The sequence below is a fragment of the Hetaerina americana genome, unplaced genomic scaffold, assembly GCF_022747635.1.
Source record: "Hetaerina americana unplaced genomic scaffold, ioHetAmer1.1.p SCAF_1, whole genome shotgun sequence".
NCBI classification, from domain to species: domain Eukaryota; kingdom Metazoa; phylum Arthropoda; class Insecta; order Odonata; family Calopterygidae; genus Hetaerina; species Hetaerina americana.
This window is the reverse complement of record NW_027286069.1, coordinates 95,574,521-95,594,731: the sequence shown is the minus strand read 5'-3', so window position 1 is coordinate 95,594,731 and position 20,211 is coordinate 95,574,521. Positions and strand designations below refer to the sequence as shown.

At 40.7% G+C, this 20,211-nt stretch overlaps 2 protein-coding genes across 2 annotated transcripts in view; both read right to left on the bottom strand.

The window, feature by feature from the left end:
- Window positions 1-171: 171 nt before the first annotated feature.
- Window positions 172-4,420, bottom strand: LOC139692107 (venom allergen 5-like). The gene is made up of 6 exons (XM_071590182.1): window positions 4,273-4,420; window positions 3,970-4,140; window positions 3,690-3,780; window positions 1,906-2,038; window positions 627-856; window positions 172-305 (listed from the first exon to the last, which is right to left on the bottom strand). The coding sequence occupies exons 1-6, from the start codon at window positions 4,381-4,383 to the stop codon at window positions 172-174; spliced, it is 870 nt and encodes a 289-aa protein (XP_071446283.1). The 5' UTR covers window positions 4,384-4,420.
- Window positions 4,421-8,817: 4,397 nt separating this feature from the next.
- LOC139692019 (homeobox protein GBX-2-like) overlaps window positions 8,818-20,211 on the bottom strand; it is a 47,232-nt gene continuing 35,838 nt past the window's right edge. The window contains exon 2 of the mRNA XM_071590064.1: window positions 8,818-9,770. Coding sequence (XP_071446165.1) covers window positions 8,818-9,770 — 953 coding nt within the window. The remainder of the gene's footprint in view (window positions 9,771-20,211) is intronic.

Below are 20,211 nucleotides of genomic sequence, written 5' to 3'. Positions count from 1 at the left end.
TTAGCAAGCAGAAATAGTCCAATTGGGGGAATAGATTTGTCCACAGGTCAGTTCATTTAGAGCCACAAAGACGAAATTCCAACTCATCGCAGGTATTTGGCCCCATAGATTCACGAAAATGTCGCAAAAAAGTTGTAGAATACGGTTGTAAAAGAGGGTAACGTCTTGGGGTCATATGGGGTTAGAGTATGCCCAGGTATCCTGCATGGGTACATTTATCACAGCCTTTGTCCCGGAAGCCTGTCCTTCTGTCACTGACTCTTGTTCACAACCAAAAACAACCTCCAGTTCAAGTCCTATGGTTCCTAATAACAATGCTTTTTAGTGCCACCAAACCAGAGTAGACTTTTAAGATGTGTGTAAACATACGCGTTTGAGTGACTATATTTAAAAATAATGTTGTATTGAAGAAAGTGTTAGACGTAATGCAATACCATGAATGTCTTTGCATGCATCCTGCGGAGTAACAATTTTTTAGTAGTGACAACACTGTACACAGAAGTGTATAGGAGGTGGCATTAAGTGTATTTCGCAATCGAATTCCATTGAAACACCTACAAATAGATATGCATAGTTATCATAATATGTAAATTCGTTATTTGAAACATGCATTCCTGGGTAATTACCTAATCCACATAAACCTTCATAAGAAGACTTAGTATCATTTCCACACAGCGAAGCCGGAACTCCACGTGTATACAACGGTTTTTCTCTGTAGATAGTTGGGCCGAAGTGACAAACAAGCATATTTTCGTCTCCCCATTCGGTTTTTCCGCATCCAATTTCATACGTTTTACCATTTACTAACTGTGCGTAGTGACCTATCTGTATTCCACTGCTTTTATCCACAACCGACCTGGAAAAAATATGTGCCAAATGAATAACTTGTATGTCATTCCATATAATAATAATTCTTACCTCACTACACCATTACTCGGGAAATCAGTCAGAGTATATGATAGTATCAGTTCTAAAAACTATTCTGGGACGTGGTCACCTTTTCTTTACTCTTAAGTATCTTGCACTTGTCTTTCGTACTTACTCTCGTAAATCATCCTTGACCTTCTTCTGTAGCTCTTCTATTCTACGGCTCCCATAATTATGGTATTAAAAAACTATTCTGTCTCAGGGAATACCCAGTTGCTCCCTTCTACTTCCTGTAAATGGTCTTCATAACCTTCTCTTTGCTTCAGCTCTTCAATGTGTTTTATCATTCGTTATTCTATTCGCTCTTTTAATCATTTATGTGTGTCACTACATGTCCATCTCCTCAAATCTTTTTCCTGTTTACCGCTCATATGTCATAGCTGCAGTAAGTGTAGTTTTACTCAATGTATACATTTTTATAAATCACCTCCATATGCCTAGACTCGTGATATAACCCACCAGACGAATCCTTCGCCATTCCTATTCTGCTTCTTATGCCCGCTTACTTGTCCATTTGATAACTATCATACTACCAAAATTACAAATTTTCTGCATATTGTCCCAGTGTTTCTTTCCTGTTTTTATATTGAGATTACGTTGCTCAATTTGAGTGAGGACACATATCTTCATTTTATTCCTAACCAGTAGGTGTATATGATCAGCCCTTCCTCACACAAACTAGTATCTTTGCCAGGACTTTCTTCTTCCCTGTAATTATGACTATGTCATCACAAATCAATGCATGTTTCCCTTACACCCTACAACTGTACGCTATCTTTTATCCCCTCCTTTATCTAACGAACTAGCTTCTCAAAATACACATCGAATACCAAATATATATTGAATACGTTATTAGGACAAACAATACTAGGAATAATCCTTTCTTTAATTTGGCTTCTCTAATTTGATCGCATCAAATCACTACCTCAGTATTATACTGTATTTATGAGCGAGAAATAAATAAGAAAATACACTTACGGATCATATGAATCGACTATGTTGGATGGAAAATCTTTGACTTCCCCGTACCATGCGTCAATATGACTTAGGTAGGCCGTTTTTGCATCTTGTCCTTTACCCCACGCCAAATTTTCGCCAAAGGAATATTTTTCTGTGAGAAAATAAATGTTAGAATTTAAGAGTTATTTTATAATCAATGCAGGATTTCTTATTATCAATGAAACAGTTGCAACTCAAATAAATAGATATATTTTTTATCAAAGATCAACATAAAATATTGGGTCAAGGTATACCCAACCCAATATTTCAGGTAGGGGTTTAGGAAATTAAGACCTGCTCTTCCGCCAAAACTCGGCTGCTAAATTTCATAAAAAGAAGGAAGGGGAAGATGTGTATCTAACCATCTATTTGTATGCCAATTATTTCATTATTTCAACAATGTTTGGACAATTTCTATACTGTGCCCATATGCTACCTAAGAGATGGAAAAAAAAACTTTTTGGAAAGGTATATGTTGATATAAAAAACCACAAACACTGTAATCAACCCGGTCGGTTTAGTAGGTGATGTACTAGCACCCAGTACTATGCCCGACGGCGTGTGAAATCCACACAGGGTAGGGGGGGCAGTTCCTTTCCCTATGCCAGTTATGGTTTCCCAGGAAGACCTGGGACCCGAAAAATCACATAGCTTGGGTGGAGCTACAGGTGCCCAGAGTGCCTTGACTGGGAATCGAGCCCGGGACCCTTCGGTCAGTAGTCCAACGATATAACCCCTTGACTACCGCGACCCACATATGTTGACATATCATTTTATTTCTAACAATACGCTCCGCTCCGTATGCGGGGAATATAAAAGTTGGAAAATAATTGGCAATACAACCTAGCACACTTTTAAACTGGCCTAGCTGCATTATCACAGTCCGCCATCTTAACACTGTCCCGAGTAGGAATTAGTGGATTTGTGTTTCACACTTCTGGTAGTCGCAGTAGACTCAGGGAATAGATCTGAATGGATCACATTACATGAGGATGAGCAAACCGAACAGTCAGGCGTGCCACGGAGACTTATACATTACCGACGGCATCCATGTTTGTACGATAGTGGTGCCGTTTGAGGATAAAAAACGTGAAAGTTACGTACCAGCAGACGAATAGATAAAATAGCTGTAAACATGAAAGTGCATTTCTTCCTTTACTTAATTATTTTCAAAATTTCAGTAATTATTTTACATAAATAGTCCTATCGTGATAAATACCCAAACTATTATCGCAAATGTATTTTGGCGATCAAAATTAACCAAAACTTCTACTTCATGCTAGATTGAATTAAGTTAGAAAAAATTGAAAAATATGTCACGCGAATTATCTTCAAAATTTTGCACGTGGGAAGATGTCTGAAATGCAAAAAAACGTCTTGGAACCTAAAAAAATCTTACAGAGGTAAATGTAAAAAGTCACATTTTGACCAGCAAAACTGCCACCTTTCACTCCATGCGTTACATGGGAGAAAAGCAAACATGTTCAGTTAGAAACCTTGAAACCGGAGAAATTGGCCCTCGTTCCAAAAAGAGAACTCGAAAACTTTTAAACTCGGAGTACGATAATTAAAAAAGAAAAACCTTTTGGCGTGTATGTGTGTCAATTTAATATAATGACTAAGAATTCCCTTGTCTCCTAAAGTAAAGCCGAAATATTCATCAATTTGCTAGAATTACATCCGATCATTTACTTCAAATTAAAGAGAATAGTCAATGCCATTCATTATTCAATTGACATAATGGAAAAAGTGTTGAAACAAACCTGTTTTTCGGCACTCTCCAGAGCTGTGTTTATTGCTAATGCATTGTTCAGCATATCTTTGTGCAGTCGACTCTAAATAATCGTCCCAGGTCTGAAATAAACGCCCGGTGTTAAATTTAGGATTAGTTTTTATCTATTATCAACCATGTGATTATGTTAATTAAATATTCTCATAGGTCTAAGAAAAATATTCGACGCTAAATTGTGTTAAAACTGTGCGTTCGGAAGCAATTTAAGTATGAAGTAACTTTTTATAGCTAAATAAAACATGTAAAATTACCACTTCCATCATATCGGCGGCCTGCGGCTGTGGTCCTGGATTACCCTGTGTCTCTTTCCCTAAGGCTACTTTGTTTCTATATTCGTTTATTCGAGCTAAAGCCAGCTTCTTTTCTTCTGCATTAAAACCGCCATTTTTTAGGTCACCACAAGCTGGTCCTGGCTTAGATGTCTGAACAAAAAACATTAATACTTAATTTGCAAATCGCAACCGAAAACTAAAGTATACGTTAATTTATAATATATAAGATATATTTGATGAAAAGCTTTAATAATTTAATGTAGATCCATTGCCAATACTCACCGGGTAGAGACAAAATATGTGCTCCTTGCATTCACAGTCATCGGCGTTGGAAGCCACAAATCCATGGATTATAAACACAAATAATAATCTTAACACTGTAGGAGTAATCATTCTAAGTGTTGAAGGAAGAGTTTTACCAAGATAGAATGCCTATAAGTTGAAACATTCTGGAATAAAACTGATGATAAAAACACGAATTTCAACAACAGTAACCATGGTTTTCGAGGTAAACATTTACTTAGTGTTAGAAGACGCCTTTTCACATACATAGTGAGTAAGACTTTTGAATGCGAAAATGCTCTCAATAAAGTTTTTTGAACTACGCACGTTCACAACTTCCTCTTCACTCTGATAAGATTATCCAACTTCAGCTGGGGTCGTGCGTGTCCGGCGGAAAGTCAACTGTGACACGTGTTTTTCTTTTCAAGGAATGCAAGGCACCAACCATAATTCCACCCAGGTGAGATTTAAAAAGAGAAAAATGAAAACTTTTGTTGGCTAGTGTATCTAATAATGTAGCTGAGGATGTAAATTTTCAATTGGTAATAAAAAAGAAAGGCGAAAAAATCTTCGGATTCAATCCGCAGACATACGAATTGATAATCATTCCCACAGGAGATACTATTGGTGAAAACAATATTTCATTATGAATATTGCTAGCACTAATGAGCACCTTCCTTCTAAAAACATTTAAAATCCCTGATTTGTATACATTAACTCTTCTTTCTATTCTTAAATCATGTGTCTGCTAATGTACCAGTCCCCATGCACTCTGTCTCTTCCATTAACTATCTAGTCCCATGAGACCTAATAATCTGAAATTCCACATTCACGAAACCTAGCCACATAGAGTGCCAGAATACCTCCTGAAATGTATTTTCTTCTAAACGCTATAGCCAAAAAAGGAGAAATATTTCCATAAGAACGATGGATAAAATGTGACGGTAGACAAAAATATACTATTGACTTCTTCAATTATTCCGATATAAATGCGTATAATTAAGAATCACCCTCGGAACAAAGAATACGAAATAATTTTAATGAGATTCCGTTTGTTTTTTCTGTTACAATTAAGTAAGGTCTACATACTTATTTAAAAACAACCTTTAATTAGAGTTCTCTGTAAAAAATAAGCTAGAGTTGTAAATTGTCGGAATTTAACTTTCGTAAGAATTTAATTCTGACAACTTTAGCCAAGAAGACAAGAAGGAATATCCGGTAATTAAATTACTTAATCAATATTTTTAGAGTGAGTGAATAATACTCACGTGCTAATAACAGTTTTTTTTATTTCCACAATATTTACATAAATACTTGACGACGCGAAAGTCGACACCATGGTTACTACGAAGTTTTAAAAATGTTTATTGATGTCTAGGAAAACAAATACAATTTTTAATGCTTTGAATTCAGGTGTGCTTTCATGCAAGCTAAAATTTTATTAAAATCAGCCATAACATCTATGCATCACTTTTGGCTACCAGAATTTCGATTATTCATCGAGCAAGTTCTCTATTTGATAGCTGTTATTATTACTTCTATATAATATTTTTGGGATATCCCCCAGCATATCTTTATGATTTGATGTTTCATTTCGTAGCTGAGGACGCCGTTAGTGTTTATTTTGAAAAAGGAAAAACCTTGAGGTTTTATTTTGTAGATGAGGTAAAAGACCTTTGATTGCATATAGAAGAACAAATGTTGCACATTTTTCCTACTCTACTGAAGGAAAGGGGAAAAGGGCTGGAGTGATATAAGATTCATAGCCAGATTAAATACAGGTCAGGAAAACGGACTGATAAAAAATTAATTCGAAAAAGGATTAAGTAATGGCTAAAGGCGAAAATGATGGATATTGATGTGCATCAGAGAGGTTATAGAATTTGAAAATATACAAACTTCTGCGCAGCGGTAAAGTGGTACTCCCACTTACGTTTGAAGTATAAGAGGCTAAGGCTATTACTATCTTAAATTAGTAATAGTCTCACCCCATGGAATGACTTTTTCCTGGACTCCTAGTCTGAATTAAAAACCGTCTCAGTATAATCAACAGTGAATCTATGAATAAAATGAAATGAGATCTTATTTCTGTCCACCAATCGTACAGCAGTATGAATGAATCATGAAGCAATAAATCTCACTGCTTCTAGAAGACTTGAAAACATTCCATGCCAATCAATGCAAATGCAAATTAATCAATGCAAGTGCAAATCAATCAAAACACATTGAAGGTAAAATCTTCCTCTTTCATCTCCTTCCTTATTTAAGGCGTCTCCGTCTGAGTTCTTCAGCATTTCAAGGAAATGAATTATTCGTTGTATTCTTTTGAATGCCCACATATCTCAGTCCTCTTACTTAACTATTGTCAGCTTAAATAAATCTTGAATAAGCGTAGAAGCACAAAGAATAGGGGGTTGTCAGGTCATTGAGCGTGGATTTGATAAAATAGCTTTAACAGATGCTCTTAATGCTATTGAAAGTTGCTGCGAAACTTGGCAATGAGACATAAATTTAGGAAAGTGCGTATGGATGAATTTTTGCAATAAGAGCAGTTCCCTCCCGAACGTCTTCTCTATCAGGAGTACCAAAATAGAAAGTGTAGACTCGATTAAAACCGTTAACCTCCCTCACGATCTCCCTTGCGTGCGGGCAAAATGTGGAAAAGCTAAGAGAAAATTAGGATTTATTAGAAGAGTATTCGGGAAATCCGGCGAAAAGAAGAAATACAATCTTTCGCAAGGCAGGCCTCATTTAGTAGCCCCATGCAACTAGTAAATGGAATCCTAATGAATCTGCATTGATTGTCCAAGTAGGTTGCGTGCAGTGTAGATGAGATAGATTTGTAAAACGTTAGATGATAAATTGAGTAGCGTCTCATAATCATGAGAAGACCTAGATTTGAATCACTCTCGGAGGTAAGGTTTACTTACAAATTAAATTTCTTGCATACATTTTTAAGGATATCTCTGGGACGATGATGCTGAAACTCTATTATTAGCCCCTTCATACTACGGTTGGAGAGATAATGTTAACAAAATTAGAGTTTATGTGTAGAATAGATAGATTTATGGTGCCATCTTTCCAGCGATCTGAATTACGTTGCCTGGACGCATTAGCGGGGAAAATTATCTTGGTCAAAAGGATTCTGGTGTGTAATCCCCTGCCACACCCCCTAGTGGGGTCTTGCTGGGTATCATGCATGTATGTACATAACATCCGCATCGATATTCACCGCGAATCCTGCAAAACAATTCGGTCTCCCAACCCTAAAAAATGCCTCCCTCCGTAACGCGTCATTTGATAGTTGTTGCGAAGTCTCAATCATTGCCTCACCCTCAGCCATCAACTCTTGAATCAAATTATGAGTAGAAACCTTATAGAGGGTCTCCATATCGAATTGTGAAGCATAATGGTACTTATCACTCAATTATGTTCATTAAGCACATATTTATTTTCATCCCTTGTTTTAATTATCCAACCAAAGGCTTCCCTCTCTCTGTCCACAATCCCTTCCCCAAACTTCTACTCTCCCACCTGCTCAGGACTCTCCTTCCTCCCTCTGAAGAGATGATTGTGCAACTGCAAATTTAAATATTCGTGTGTCTCTTTTTTTGCGCTGTGTTTTGTACCCTGGTGTGCGTGCTACGTTTGTGCCGTTCAGCTGCTATATATAGCGACCAATTCTTAAATCGGTAATTGTACTCAAAAGCAAAACACCATAATCTTACGCTGCTTCTTTAAAATTTAAGGATATTACACGGTAGAAGGTAACATTATCTGAAGTCTCTCACAACACTGAATCAATTCCTTGCTCTCTACGTCACTCTATTCCTAAATGAGAATATTTATTGGCTATCATTAGCACAAAAACAACACCGAAAGTGAAGCCCCAAGTAAATCTCTCTTTTTTGAAATTCATGAGGTTTCGAGTTGTTACACATTAATATATAATGATAAAACAAATTATTAACATTCAATTATAATTTAGCACAGTTAAGTCGCAGAGGAAAATAATTTCGATGGATAAATACTTATATAATTACGAAGGAATAATGTTTTTCATAACAAAAAATACTCAGATTATGTTTAAATAGGGAAACCAGACCAATTTTATCTCAATTTAATGTTTATATACAATACAAATTCAATTTTCTGGATTTTTTTATGTACACGACCACCACAATTTTTCATTGCCCATATCATGTTCTTTAAAAGACACTTGAAGTAAAATTTAATTATTATTCAAGTGGACCATGAATAACACATGAACATCACTTCCGTCCGGATGGGAGATTTCCAAGGACTACGAAAACCCGAAAAACCCCAGTTTTAAAACACTCCATGACTTAACCGCAGACGTAGAACTCCTTCCTTGTCTTTCAATGAACCCTAAGAAAGAGCTGTTAGGTTTTGTCCCACTCTCGGGCACAAAAACCAAAGTGTTTCCCTAAACTGACCCGCGGAATGGCCCCGTCTAGTGGACAAGACCAAAACAGGAGGGCTTCTCGGATTCCTTCAACGGACTCCCACGGAATTGGAGGAACATCATCGCTGCCCACCCAAATCCAGAAGCCCTGGAGAAGCCGAACCGATCCCCGACGGCGGCGGCCGGAAGCCGACCTGCAGCCCAGTCCTGAGGGAGTTGGCCCCCGGGGGAAGGAAGAGGTTGTGGTGAGGGGGCGGGAGGGGGACCCCGTGGTGCGTCACCGACCCGGGCGGCGGATGTCCCAGGTGTGCCCGTCCCGGATGATGCATGGGGTGGTGCACGGGGAGCAGCGGCACCGCCAGCCTCCCCGCCGCGGCCGCCTTCTCCATCTGCTGGTGCCGGCTCCGGACTGCGAAGCGGTTCACGTGCACCGGGATGGGCACCACGATCTTAGACGATCTCCCCACTCCTCCGCCGCCGGCACCACCCGGGGAAGACCCAGGGCCGGCCGAGCCGGAGCAAGAGGGCCCGGGACCAGCCCCCGACGCCCCCCCCGAGGAGGTCGAGGCGGAAGTCAACCCCGCTTTCACCCGCTTCCACTTAGCCCGGCGGTTCTGGAACCAGATCTTCACCTGGACCTCGCTGAGCCTCAGCGCCGTGGCAATCTGAGACCGCTCAGTCAGGCTCAAGTACTTCTTGGCGTGGAACTCGCGCTCCAGCTCGAGGAGCTGCTCGCTAGTGAAAGCGGTCCTTCGCCGCCGCGTCTTCCCTCCCGGGCCGCCGCTTCCCGTCCCGCCGCCGCGGCCCGACGAGCCCTTGGAGGACGGCGTAGAGGGTTTCTTTTTGCCGGGGTCGGCCTCCTCGTCGCAGGACCTCGTCCCCGAGCCCTCGCTCCGTGAGCCGCTCGTCTGCTCCTCCTCGGCCTCCGTGTCCTCGTCCTCGGCCGCCCCGTCTTCGTCTTCCTCCGCTTCGTCCTCCACCTCCGCTGCTCCCTCGCACTCGTCCTCGTCCTCCGCCCTACGCACTCCGCCCTCCGCCGACTGCCCGTTGGGTACTCGGCTCGAGTTCGATCCTGTGTAGAAAAGAGGAGTTAGGCTTGAATCGCGGGGTACAAATTTCATCTAAGGAGGAAATGGGAAGACAAAGTATCTCAAATATTATCAGTTCATCTACCAATGAATTACTAAGCATTAGGGCATTGACTATATGTAAAGAAGAAGGTGTGAACCGGCCTTGAAGGAATAGGGATTTATATAATGAGAGATGAATGTGATGAAAATGATGGAGGGAAGCGAAATTTCCCAAAACTTGGACCAATGTTAGAGTATGCATGCAATTAGTGTCTATCTGTGAAAATGCTGATTAAGGTATCAAATCAGTTTAGCAAAACTAACGAATATTTAAAAAATACGAGGAGAGAAAATTGTGCCTAACAAAGATACTACTAAAAACAAAGTACGATCGCAAGTGTTCTTCGAGGCAATAAGGCATTTTAATTCGCAGATATGTCAATTTCACTTGAATCGCCTTGCCGGAACACCGCGGACTTACTCGTAAATTTTATTTGGCTTCCATCAAACTTGGGGGAACCTTTCTTCGTCAGGACATATTTCACGGGTCTAGATGCGGCTAATTATCAAGGGACGTGAAGTATTGAAAGTATGCGTGGGTTCCACCTTAAAGAAACTTGGATTTCATTTAGACGGCTTGTGAGAACCTTATTAGAACACGGGAAATGTATCATTTCCCATTTAAATTCGTCAAGAATTATACATAAAAGGAAGGCAATGTGACGGATTTACGTGAAGAACTAGGATCGGAGTTTCAATCGACGTCATGGCTGCATGAAAGATGAACGACGCCGGTGATTATTTTTGATTTCGAGGAAGCTATTTACACCCCCGTAACTTCGGAAGGTCAAACTACACAAATGAAATAATGTTAATTGTCTTCAACACTGACTTAATCAAGGAATGGGCGTTCCTTTGCGCTATCACTCAATATAACCGGACTTAGGTTAAGCACACCGAAATCTTTAAACTAATTTCACTTTCTTTAATTTTACTGAGGAATTGATACTCATATTCACGACTTCCGACTTAATCACGTTGATGGCCGTTGTCCTAAAATATTCCATACATCCAAGTCCCACCTCGAACGGCATGTAATTAGTGTACTATTATTAGGTAGCCTACAGTTTAAGTTAAAAGAAGGCGGTTTCGGGTGGACTCAAACTTAACACCGCTACATTGCTTAGCCTAGACTAACAAGCCACAAAACCCCACAACACAATAAGCCCGTCTTCAATTCAGCATATAATTGATACATTCCTGAAACCATGCAAATGAATCACTTATTTCTGGAAAAGGTGAGGCTACATAAAGGATTATAAAGATATAATATCAAACATTAATTACATCTTGAAGATTCCTTTGGCCTTAACCAGATCAGTTTCTTCACTTTAGTCGATATTTTAAATGCTCCACTTTCACGCCAAACGATAAAATATTTGGAGAATATGATTTGATAAAAGGCGTGATGACGATTTAATAGTCATCAATGATTTTACCATTTAAATTAAGTGTCCAGTACTAATTGTAATTCATGTGGTCCTTTTAAATTTTATATACAGGTGTAATGCTATTATCGTAATGCAGTTGAATGGGAACTGTAGTTACTCATATTTGAAGCAATAATATTCTCAAAATTTACCTATGCATTTGTTGTGATTCAAGGTTCGTTCACGTACCTTGAATCACAATTTAGTTCAATAAATCATGGGTATATGATTGTCTCTCAACATTGGTGACCAGAGTCTTGAATTATAGTCGGCAAAATCAAATACGACTTACTGCATTAATACATGATATATCTATGAAAGACTCTTCTCTCAAATCATTGTAATTTATACGTTGCAACATTCTATACGTTCTAACATTCACAAATCCTGAAGAGAGAGAGAGTATTATTGTCTTAACAATTTCCGTTACCTGACATTATTTAGCCCACGCTGAGAATGGGAAAACGCACGAAGTTATGCTTATAAGGTAGAGGAACATTCATCAAATTAAATGGAAGTCATGTTTAAGCAAGTTTGAATGTTGTTTTAGAGGATTGATCGTTCTGTAATAACTTTAGAAAACTTTTATCTAGTATTAAGTATAAATCAAAGGAATCTTATGCTGATTTATGGGTCATGAAAATTAAAAGTGACACTTGAATTTTACCTATTTACCAATATGCGCAGCAGGCAAAAATGAGGAATGAGTGTCACAGGACACAATAGCACGTATGTCACGCATGCCTACTTCTTTCATCGAAAGGGCAATGCAACAAATCATTCATTTCATGTCTTATTTAGTGGAAGTTGTCACTTTGACTCACATAAGTCAACTTGAACATCTCCTATACCTAGATTTCACTCAAAACATCCAAATTACTCCTTTCTGCAGATGTCTCAGAAGCTTTCTTTACCACCGAACTCACATTATTGCAACTAGCCACGATTCAACTATTACCCAACATGGTGAACCACAGTCCCCAACTTATCTCGAACAGCACCGACGACTCAGACCCTTTCTTTTATTTAAAATATATATGTCCTCGGTGGCTGCTGCTTGTCCTAATAGTTCGTAACAGTATTCATGAAACTATGAATTTGGCATCCGGTTCTAATACAATGAGAAACAAATTAGCGAAATCTCTATTTCAGTAACTTCAAAATCCAAGTTCCTGGATTAGAACCTTAGTAATGGAGTAGGTTCTTTACTCTTCGTATACTAAATGGAAAGATTTGATTTTGACCCTTGGCCCTTTCGTGTAGAGTGACTAATGCCGACGGCGGATCCCTCCACCTCTACACGTTTAAATTACCCAATCAATTGACTACAGGAAACAGACATCTTCCTCCAACTAATAGGTTTTAATGCTAACGCTCCATTGCACTTCTAATAACCTATCAAAGCCGCGGGAACTCTCAGACTGAAAAACGCCGTCGCGACGCGTGAACCTGGTGTTTGGGGGGGGAGGAGATGGCCGAAAGGGTTAGAGGGGGACCGGGGGAGAGTTAAGGGGGGGGAAGGAGGATCGGGAGTTTGAAAGGGAAGGGTCTAGAGGTGGAATGGATTGTTTATTGTATCTCCCCAGCATTCCCACCGCTTGCGTACGTGCCACGAACATTAGAGGGGCCGTTTTCCCTTTGGCCTGGAGCGGCGTCGCTCTCTTCGGCGGCCACACCAAAGGGGCAAAGGGGTAAGGAAACCCTTCCTCCAACAAAACAGCTTCCCCTTACCCCTCCAACCCACGCTGGCTAATTCAGATTCATGGAAGAGTGAAAGATGCGGAGGGGCGCGGGCGGGGGTGGGGGAGGGAGTAGAAATGTCGTGGGGAGGAGGCGGAGGACAGTTTGAGGGGGTGGGGAGTGTGGAGGAAGGGAATGAGGGAGCAGGTGGAGTGGGTGTTGGGATTGTAAGTGGGGAGGGGTCAGAACGACAAAAATGAAAAGGAAAATTTATGAAAGGAGCCCCTCGAGAGAGAAAGAAATCTCCGTGCCGCGGAAGGAAACATAAGCCACCGCGCGGCGTCCCGAGAGATCGCTGCTAGGAAGCGTATTTATTTCAACCGCGTCTCGATTGTTTTCGAAGTGAAACGAAGAAAAAAAACTCGACGGAAGAAGGGAATAATTCATTTGGGGAGGGGTCAGGCGGGGGCGTATGCTAGGCGGAAAGGAAGGTCGTAGGGACATTTAAGCCTCCCCCCTTTTTCACTTCGGACCCCGTCGTAAAGTTTTGGGGCTCCTTAATAGTTTCTCCTCTCGCTTGGTTTTGTTTCATCGGAATTTCCGCGCCCTCGGTGAGAGGTCCGTGTGAATAGTGGGGGAGGGGTGTCTGAGCAGGTGCGAGTCGGTCTTCTTTTGTCTCCGTCGGCCGAAGAGGAGAGGGAAGGGAGAGAGGATTAGGACCGATTGTGAGGAGGCAGAGCGGCGACCGCGGGAGTGTCCTTTGTCGTTCCTCTCCATCGAGACTTCTTCCTCCTCCTCGGGAGACTCGAGGATGGTAAACGAGCCGCGTGTCGCATTATCCTCGCCTCCTCCTCCTATCCCAACACCACACCCCTCCCATTTTCCCCGACCCCGCGCCCACAATTTCCCCCACTTGGAGAAGGAGATCCGAATCCCCGATTGCGCTCACGGAGGATCACCCAAGGGGGAGGGGGGTTTATCATCGGGACGCTGACGGGGCGACGCGGGATTTCAGGCGAGATGTCGTCGACGCCTTCCTCAGTTTTGTTGAAGGTGTCCGGACTTGGGACCATCCCTTCCCCCATCCAACCCTCAACTCCGAGGGCTCGTCGCTCCTTCGAGTCGGGCGGTTTATCTCACTCGCGCGTGACACATGACTAGATTTATCAGTTTGCCGTGATAACATTCGTGCCCCTGCATAGGCGCCGACGACACTTCTGGAGGGAATATTATTCTTCCAAGCTCACCTTTGGCTTGGGGCACGAAAGCCATGCCTAAACGCCGTACAGATTATCGGATACATTTCTAAGGCCCCGAGGCAAAAATTCGATTCCCTCCCCTGATCACTGTCGCAGATAATCAATCTTGTATTTCCATAAAGAACTCTTCCATTCAGAAGCTTCTTTGGCATTAATGTTTGTCTACTAATTACTAAAACATTCTACTTACAGCAATTTTGAAAAGTATCGATGAAGCATTTTAATTAGTTAAATTACTTTCTAAAAAATCACATTTTACAATTTAAAAGTAATAACCTTGATGTTGGATAACGAAAGGAGCGATTTCCTGGTGAAAAATATTGAAGACTTTCCATTTAATTTCTAACTATGATTTAAGGAACGTAGGGTACGTCAAAAATAATTTTATAATTCATTTCGCACAGGTGAATTAGAAAATAATGACCTTAAATGAGCAACACCAGCACACCCCGAAGCAAATTACTTTACCCTACAGTGACATGAGGTCGGCATTCAAAAGTAGTCCCGGGTATATAAGTAATATTCATTTTGATGTTCCTTAGAACAAAAATATTCATCAAGAACGGGATCAACGCCCGCATAGGCCCAAAATTTAATCTAACTCTTTCCTCATAATATTTAAATAAATGAAAACAATGGCATAAATACCTTTATGGAAAATTATTTTTAAGTAACGGCAAAAATAAACCGAAGAATATCTCAAAAGAATTGTCGCTGCATCGTTTAGCAGCTTCAGTCCATCGAAAACCTGCCTTAACCGGTAGATTACCTATAATAATGATAGTCATCATCATAAGAAAATATGTCATGGAGATAATAATTATAATTGACGCAGATTTGTTTTTTTTTGCCATTAACCACTGAATGTTACTATCCAGATAAGCTGCAATTTTTTTCCATCCACAATCGTGATGTGAAAGATATTCCTTGATTAGTTTTTTTGGAAACCTTCAGAGCCAATGGATTGGCGAATGCCAAGCTACAGGGGAAACAGCAGATTCTCCGCCGTGCAAATTGGAATGAGACCTCGCCCACCGTTGGGCACGTAAAACGGCTGTCTGCCTTGAGGTACGCGTCCGCGGCGCCGGGTGAATGGCAAATGAGGGAAAATGTGAAATTTGCCGATTCTCTCTCTTGGTTGACGTCCAAAAGCCGTAAGATATTCGAAATGGCTCCTGTCCTTTGCCACGCTGAATTAAAATGGGCAAACATTTATTCACGACTGGGATATACCACGCATGAAAGAAATTGGACTCTTAGATGCCGCCAATCTCAAAATTTTTTATCCCAGTGATATGGTACTGGAGAGGTAATCAAATTTATTTTTAATGTTTTACAGGAATCCAAAGCGGAGACTAAGTTGTAATTAGGCAAATTTACCTGGCAAATATTCGAGCAGAAATGTATGAAAAATATGAAGATGAAACGCAAAAAAGTGAAAAACCACTCCAACCCTCGAATTTTTCCATATTTTGCCGAAATGTATTGCGTTTGTAACATCAAAATACATTCATTTGAGTGGCTCATGTTTATTTAAGCTGAAGGTTTTTCTTTTTGAACAGTTATTAACCCGAAAGTTTGTGTAATTGGTGAGACTAGAGCTCACTTAGTACAAAGTACGAAATTCAAACACATGGCCGGGTAGGGGGGCCAGTTTCTATCCCTGTCCACCCATTATTTCCCAGAAAAGTCTGATACCCGAAAAATTTCCAGTGCCTTGAAGCCTCACCCAGAATCAAACCAGGGTCTTCTGTTCTATAGTTAAATGCTCTACCTGCTGAACTACTACGTCTCCTCTTAAAACATGTTTATCAAAATGCACACACACTGAGGAATCAAAAGTCACCACAATTCATGCCGGTAATTAGTTATTTTACTTCGGGCAGTTCTTAATTATTAATTCATAAGGAAACCCCAAGACCAATTTTAAACATTTAACAATAAAATACAAGCATAAAGTCAATACTATTTATTATTTGACTTGCGGCTTATAATGAAGGGGTGCAGAAACAAAACCAATCGTTATCGCAAACAAACGAAGAAATAATACATCCGCGAGTCATTCAACAGGAATTATGTGGCTCAGGTTACGTGCATATATGTAAGAATTAAACTCTTTTTCATTTTCGACCACAAATGTAAATCCTCCCCCCCTTTTTTTAAGGCGTTGAATATTTTAGGGGAATTGTCGAGCCTTGTTAACCTTTTATTTACTCGCAATTTGCATAATTCATATGCATCTGCACGACCTCACGTGTTGAGTCCGCTGCCCCCCCCCACCCGTCAATGAATCCTATTGCTTCCGCAGGGTGTGCAGCAGTTGGGGTGCATTGGGGGAGGGTGATGTGTGGGGTGGAGAAGAGGATGGGGAGAGCGCCCCCTTGGGGAGGATGCGGTCCCATTTGTCAAGGATTAAATCGGGCGGACGTCAAGAGGGCAACAATGGGGGTTGTTTTTCGATGTCGCCGTTCGGAGGCTCTGTTTGCGGTCCCAACAGTAATAAAAGCAACGCATTATATTCATTGGCATTAGTCTCCGGACAATCTTTTCTGAGTTAAGGACTGGATTCGCAAGATTAATATCAGGGATTAGTGCCCCGCAAATGGAGCATCCTTCCACAGTTAAGCATGAGTCCCTTTGCGGAGACACTCCCCAGGAGGGAACGGGAGCATGCTCGAGCTGATCCTCGTGAGAACCTAAGCTTTATCGCAGCAAATATCGATTGAAAAAAAAATAAGTCCAAGATTGGGTATATTTCGGCGTGATTCAATAAAAAGACTTTTATTTCCAGAAGAGTTCTGGTAAATCTTTTACTTAACACCGTGTTTTTATAATAGACGATCATAGATTCATGAGAAAAAGGTAAGTCTACTTTAATACCTTTCTCTTCTCGCTGCCACGTGGAGGAGAACAACTTTTAAATAGTAGGTAATAGCTGGAAGTCCCAGTCAAAGGAGACGCGGAGTCGCCTGTTTAAGAATAGGGAAGAGGTGTTGGATATATGTGGCTATTCTTTATTGTTGAAAAGAAATATGCATTGACATAGTTTATTAGTTACTATATTTTCAAATGAATATAAAAGTACAACAATTTCATAGTGTTAAATTCATTCGCCTTGACCGGAATGATTTTTACACTCTGAAATTCTTGCATTGTAATGTACATTTAGCGGATGACTCTGTTAAAAGCTACTGTCACGGCATCTCCCACAGAGTCTTAATATTGAAGTGTCTATCCTCCAATTAACTTAATAATTCTCGTATTGACAGAAAACTCTTCTGATTCCCATGCAAATTCAAATCGGATGACACACTGAAGGTTTTCTGATATTTCATGATGTTATTTTAAAGAGACCATTGATTTTATTAAAACGAAGGCCAACGCGGCCGCATTATAAGGGCAGTATAAAATTGAATGAGCTTGAAATTTATTATGTAAGTCATTTTAAGCGGTCCAATATTTCTCATCCCAAGGACACCAATACTATTCCTCAGGTGTAGTTGTCTTACCTACTGAACCAAAGAAATACCTCAACATTTTTATTCCTTTTCACCAAAGTGGTCACATCACCATCAATAGAATACATTTTCTATATTCGTAGAAGACTTTTTAATGATGATCAATTTGATCAGTAAACTTTCAATTATGCAAATTTAATTTTCAATGAATTTATCAAAATTTCGACGATAACACTGAACTCACTATAAAAAATAGGTCGGATTTAATATATTAATTTTCAAGCAAATTCACGGGTATCGCGGAAATTCGGTACTCCAAAAGTGAGAGAAAATTATGCACATGCCATTAGACTGCTTCTTTGTTTTGTGCCAATGAATCTAATTCCAAAGAGTGTCAATATTGTTCACGTGACCAACCCGAGCGTTGATTTTGATTAACGATTTACAAAATGTTATGAATTTCGTCCCAGCTAAAATATCATGACCGATTCAGAATCAATTTTATTCACAATATTCATGAGTCCTTTACATCGCAAGTGCCTCTAACGAAAACTAGCGATGGGATAATTACGTTCAAGAGGTTATGAATCATTGAAGCAAGAGCATAAAAGTAGCAATCGAGACCAGGAGGCGAGCTTTTAGAATTTTGAAACACCTTTTGAATATGTATTGAACCATTCAATTTTACACAACCTTCATACGTTGTAATACTCGACAAAGAAGTTAAATCGGGCCAAGGCGACAGTCTTGAGATTTGATTTAATTGCTCAAATACAGAAAACGAGCTCGTGAGAGAGATGATTGCACCAAGAGGAACCTTCGTCACGATTATAGACTAACTTGAAAGGTGTTCAAACAAACCCATTAGTAGGGGTAGGAGATAACTGACTCCTTACATTTGATGGAGGCCACTAGTTTTGAAAATGTGGGTATAGGGACAAGCGTTATGTAATGGTGTAAGAAGTTGACACTTTGTGAGAAAGTCCACGATGTGAGGGAAGGGTGGACCCATATCTCTGCCTAGAGCCATGCCAAGATGCCATAAGAAGAGAAGTTGCCATGAACAGGAGATAAACCTATGGCAAAAGAAACTTGAAATGCCAAGCGTAAAAAACATGACGGTTTCAAATTTTTCACGAGTAAATATGGACAGTGTAGTGGTTGAAAAGTTAGTTATTCGAGTTCGACACCTAGTTATTGTCTTATTTGTATTCGGCTCGACTTTATGGATAATGCTTCAAATTTTCAAGCTATATAGTTACTTTTAGTATTTCACTGGGAGCATGTTGGCAAGTTTAAAGCCAACTCTAAGTTTCTCGCCAACCGTGTTCCGTTTCCTAATCCGCCTCTGTCTCGCTTGGTTAACCCGTTGGGCAGCGGACACACAATTGTGTTCGCCGCGAAAGTCCTGAAATCGTTTCGCATAGGAGGAGTAAAATCCTCATATTTCACCACCATGATTATGTTGACGAAAGATGGAGGCGAGACCCTTAGCACAGTGTGCCTACGTGCCCTTATGTTGGCAACAAATATCTTATTGGTGGGAAACTTGAACCAACACAGGAATAAGCACATAACCATCAGGGGTTTTCGGAGTATTTCTCTTTTGGGAAACTCTTATACTCGGTCCATTAATGGAAAATACTGAAATAACTAGACATTAATAAATTATTTTCTTATCACGTTGGAAAGTTTTAGGTCACAGACAGATCAAAGATAAATGCTCAAAGTTAGGGTGAAAGGTACACGATATGTGTGTCATGATTCACACGGGGAAGTGTGAAGTGTGTTTTGTTTAACTCATTTTATTGAGTGAATATCGCACGATTCATGGTTTAATACGACCTAGGGTCTACCTCCTCCTATCAATTCCAACATTAGGGCACATTATCCTGGTTGGTTGGTCATGAGGCATCACCATTCTGCCAGTCGTACGTTTGTAATGAATATCAAAAAATTAATTGGTTGAGTTAAAACAGGTAGGCCGCACTATCACGATTTGGCGAAATAAAATTCGGGTTGAAGGGACAATGGTTCAATTAGTGAGCTCTCCTTTAGGCTCATTTAGCGCGTACATTTTACGCTTGAACTTATGTCTCTGAGAAAACACGCCTCCCCTTTCCTCCATCCTTCCTAAGCATTAATTGGCGGACTACTGGAGGATGGAGGGTTTGGCCGGGGGAGGGGGAGTGGGTGTGGGTGGGGTCTTGACGACTGCTTCCTGCGCCCCTCGGGACATGAGGATTCCAAATTTCCCTCCCCTACGGTCCCCTCCCACTCCTTCCCCCCCCCCGCGATCCAAGGCGACCCGAAGTCTCCTTCCCCTTTGTGTACCCCGACCCTCCCGCCTTCGGGCTTGCACCGCACATCAATCACACGGCCCTTTATATTGTGCTCAAGTCACAGCACGGACGATTCCGAGGAGCGACGAATGCGCACGCACCGCCTTTATTATCTCCGGTTCCTCTCCTGGACAAACATCCCACCCAATCCTCCCACCCACCCACTCATGCACTAAGAGGCACACATGGCTGCCAACAGAGGTTTGAAGGATAG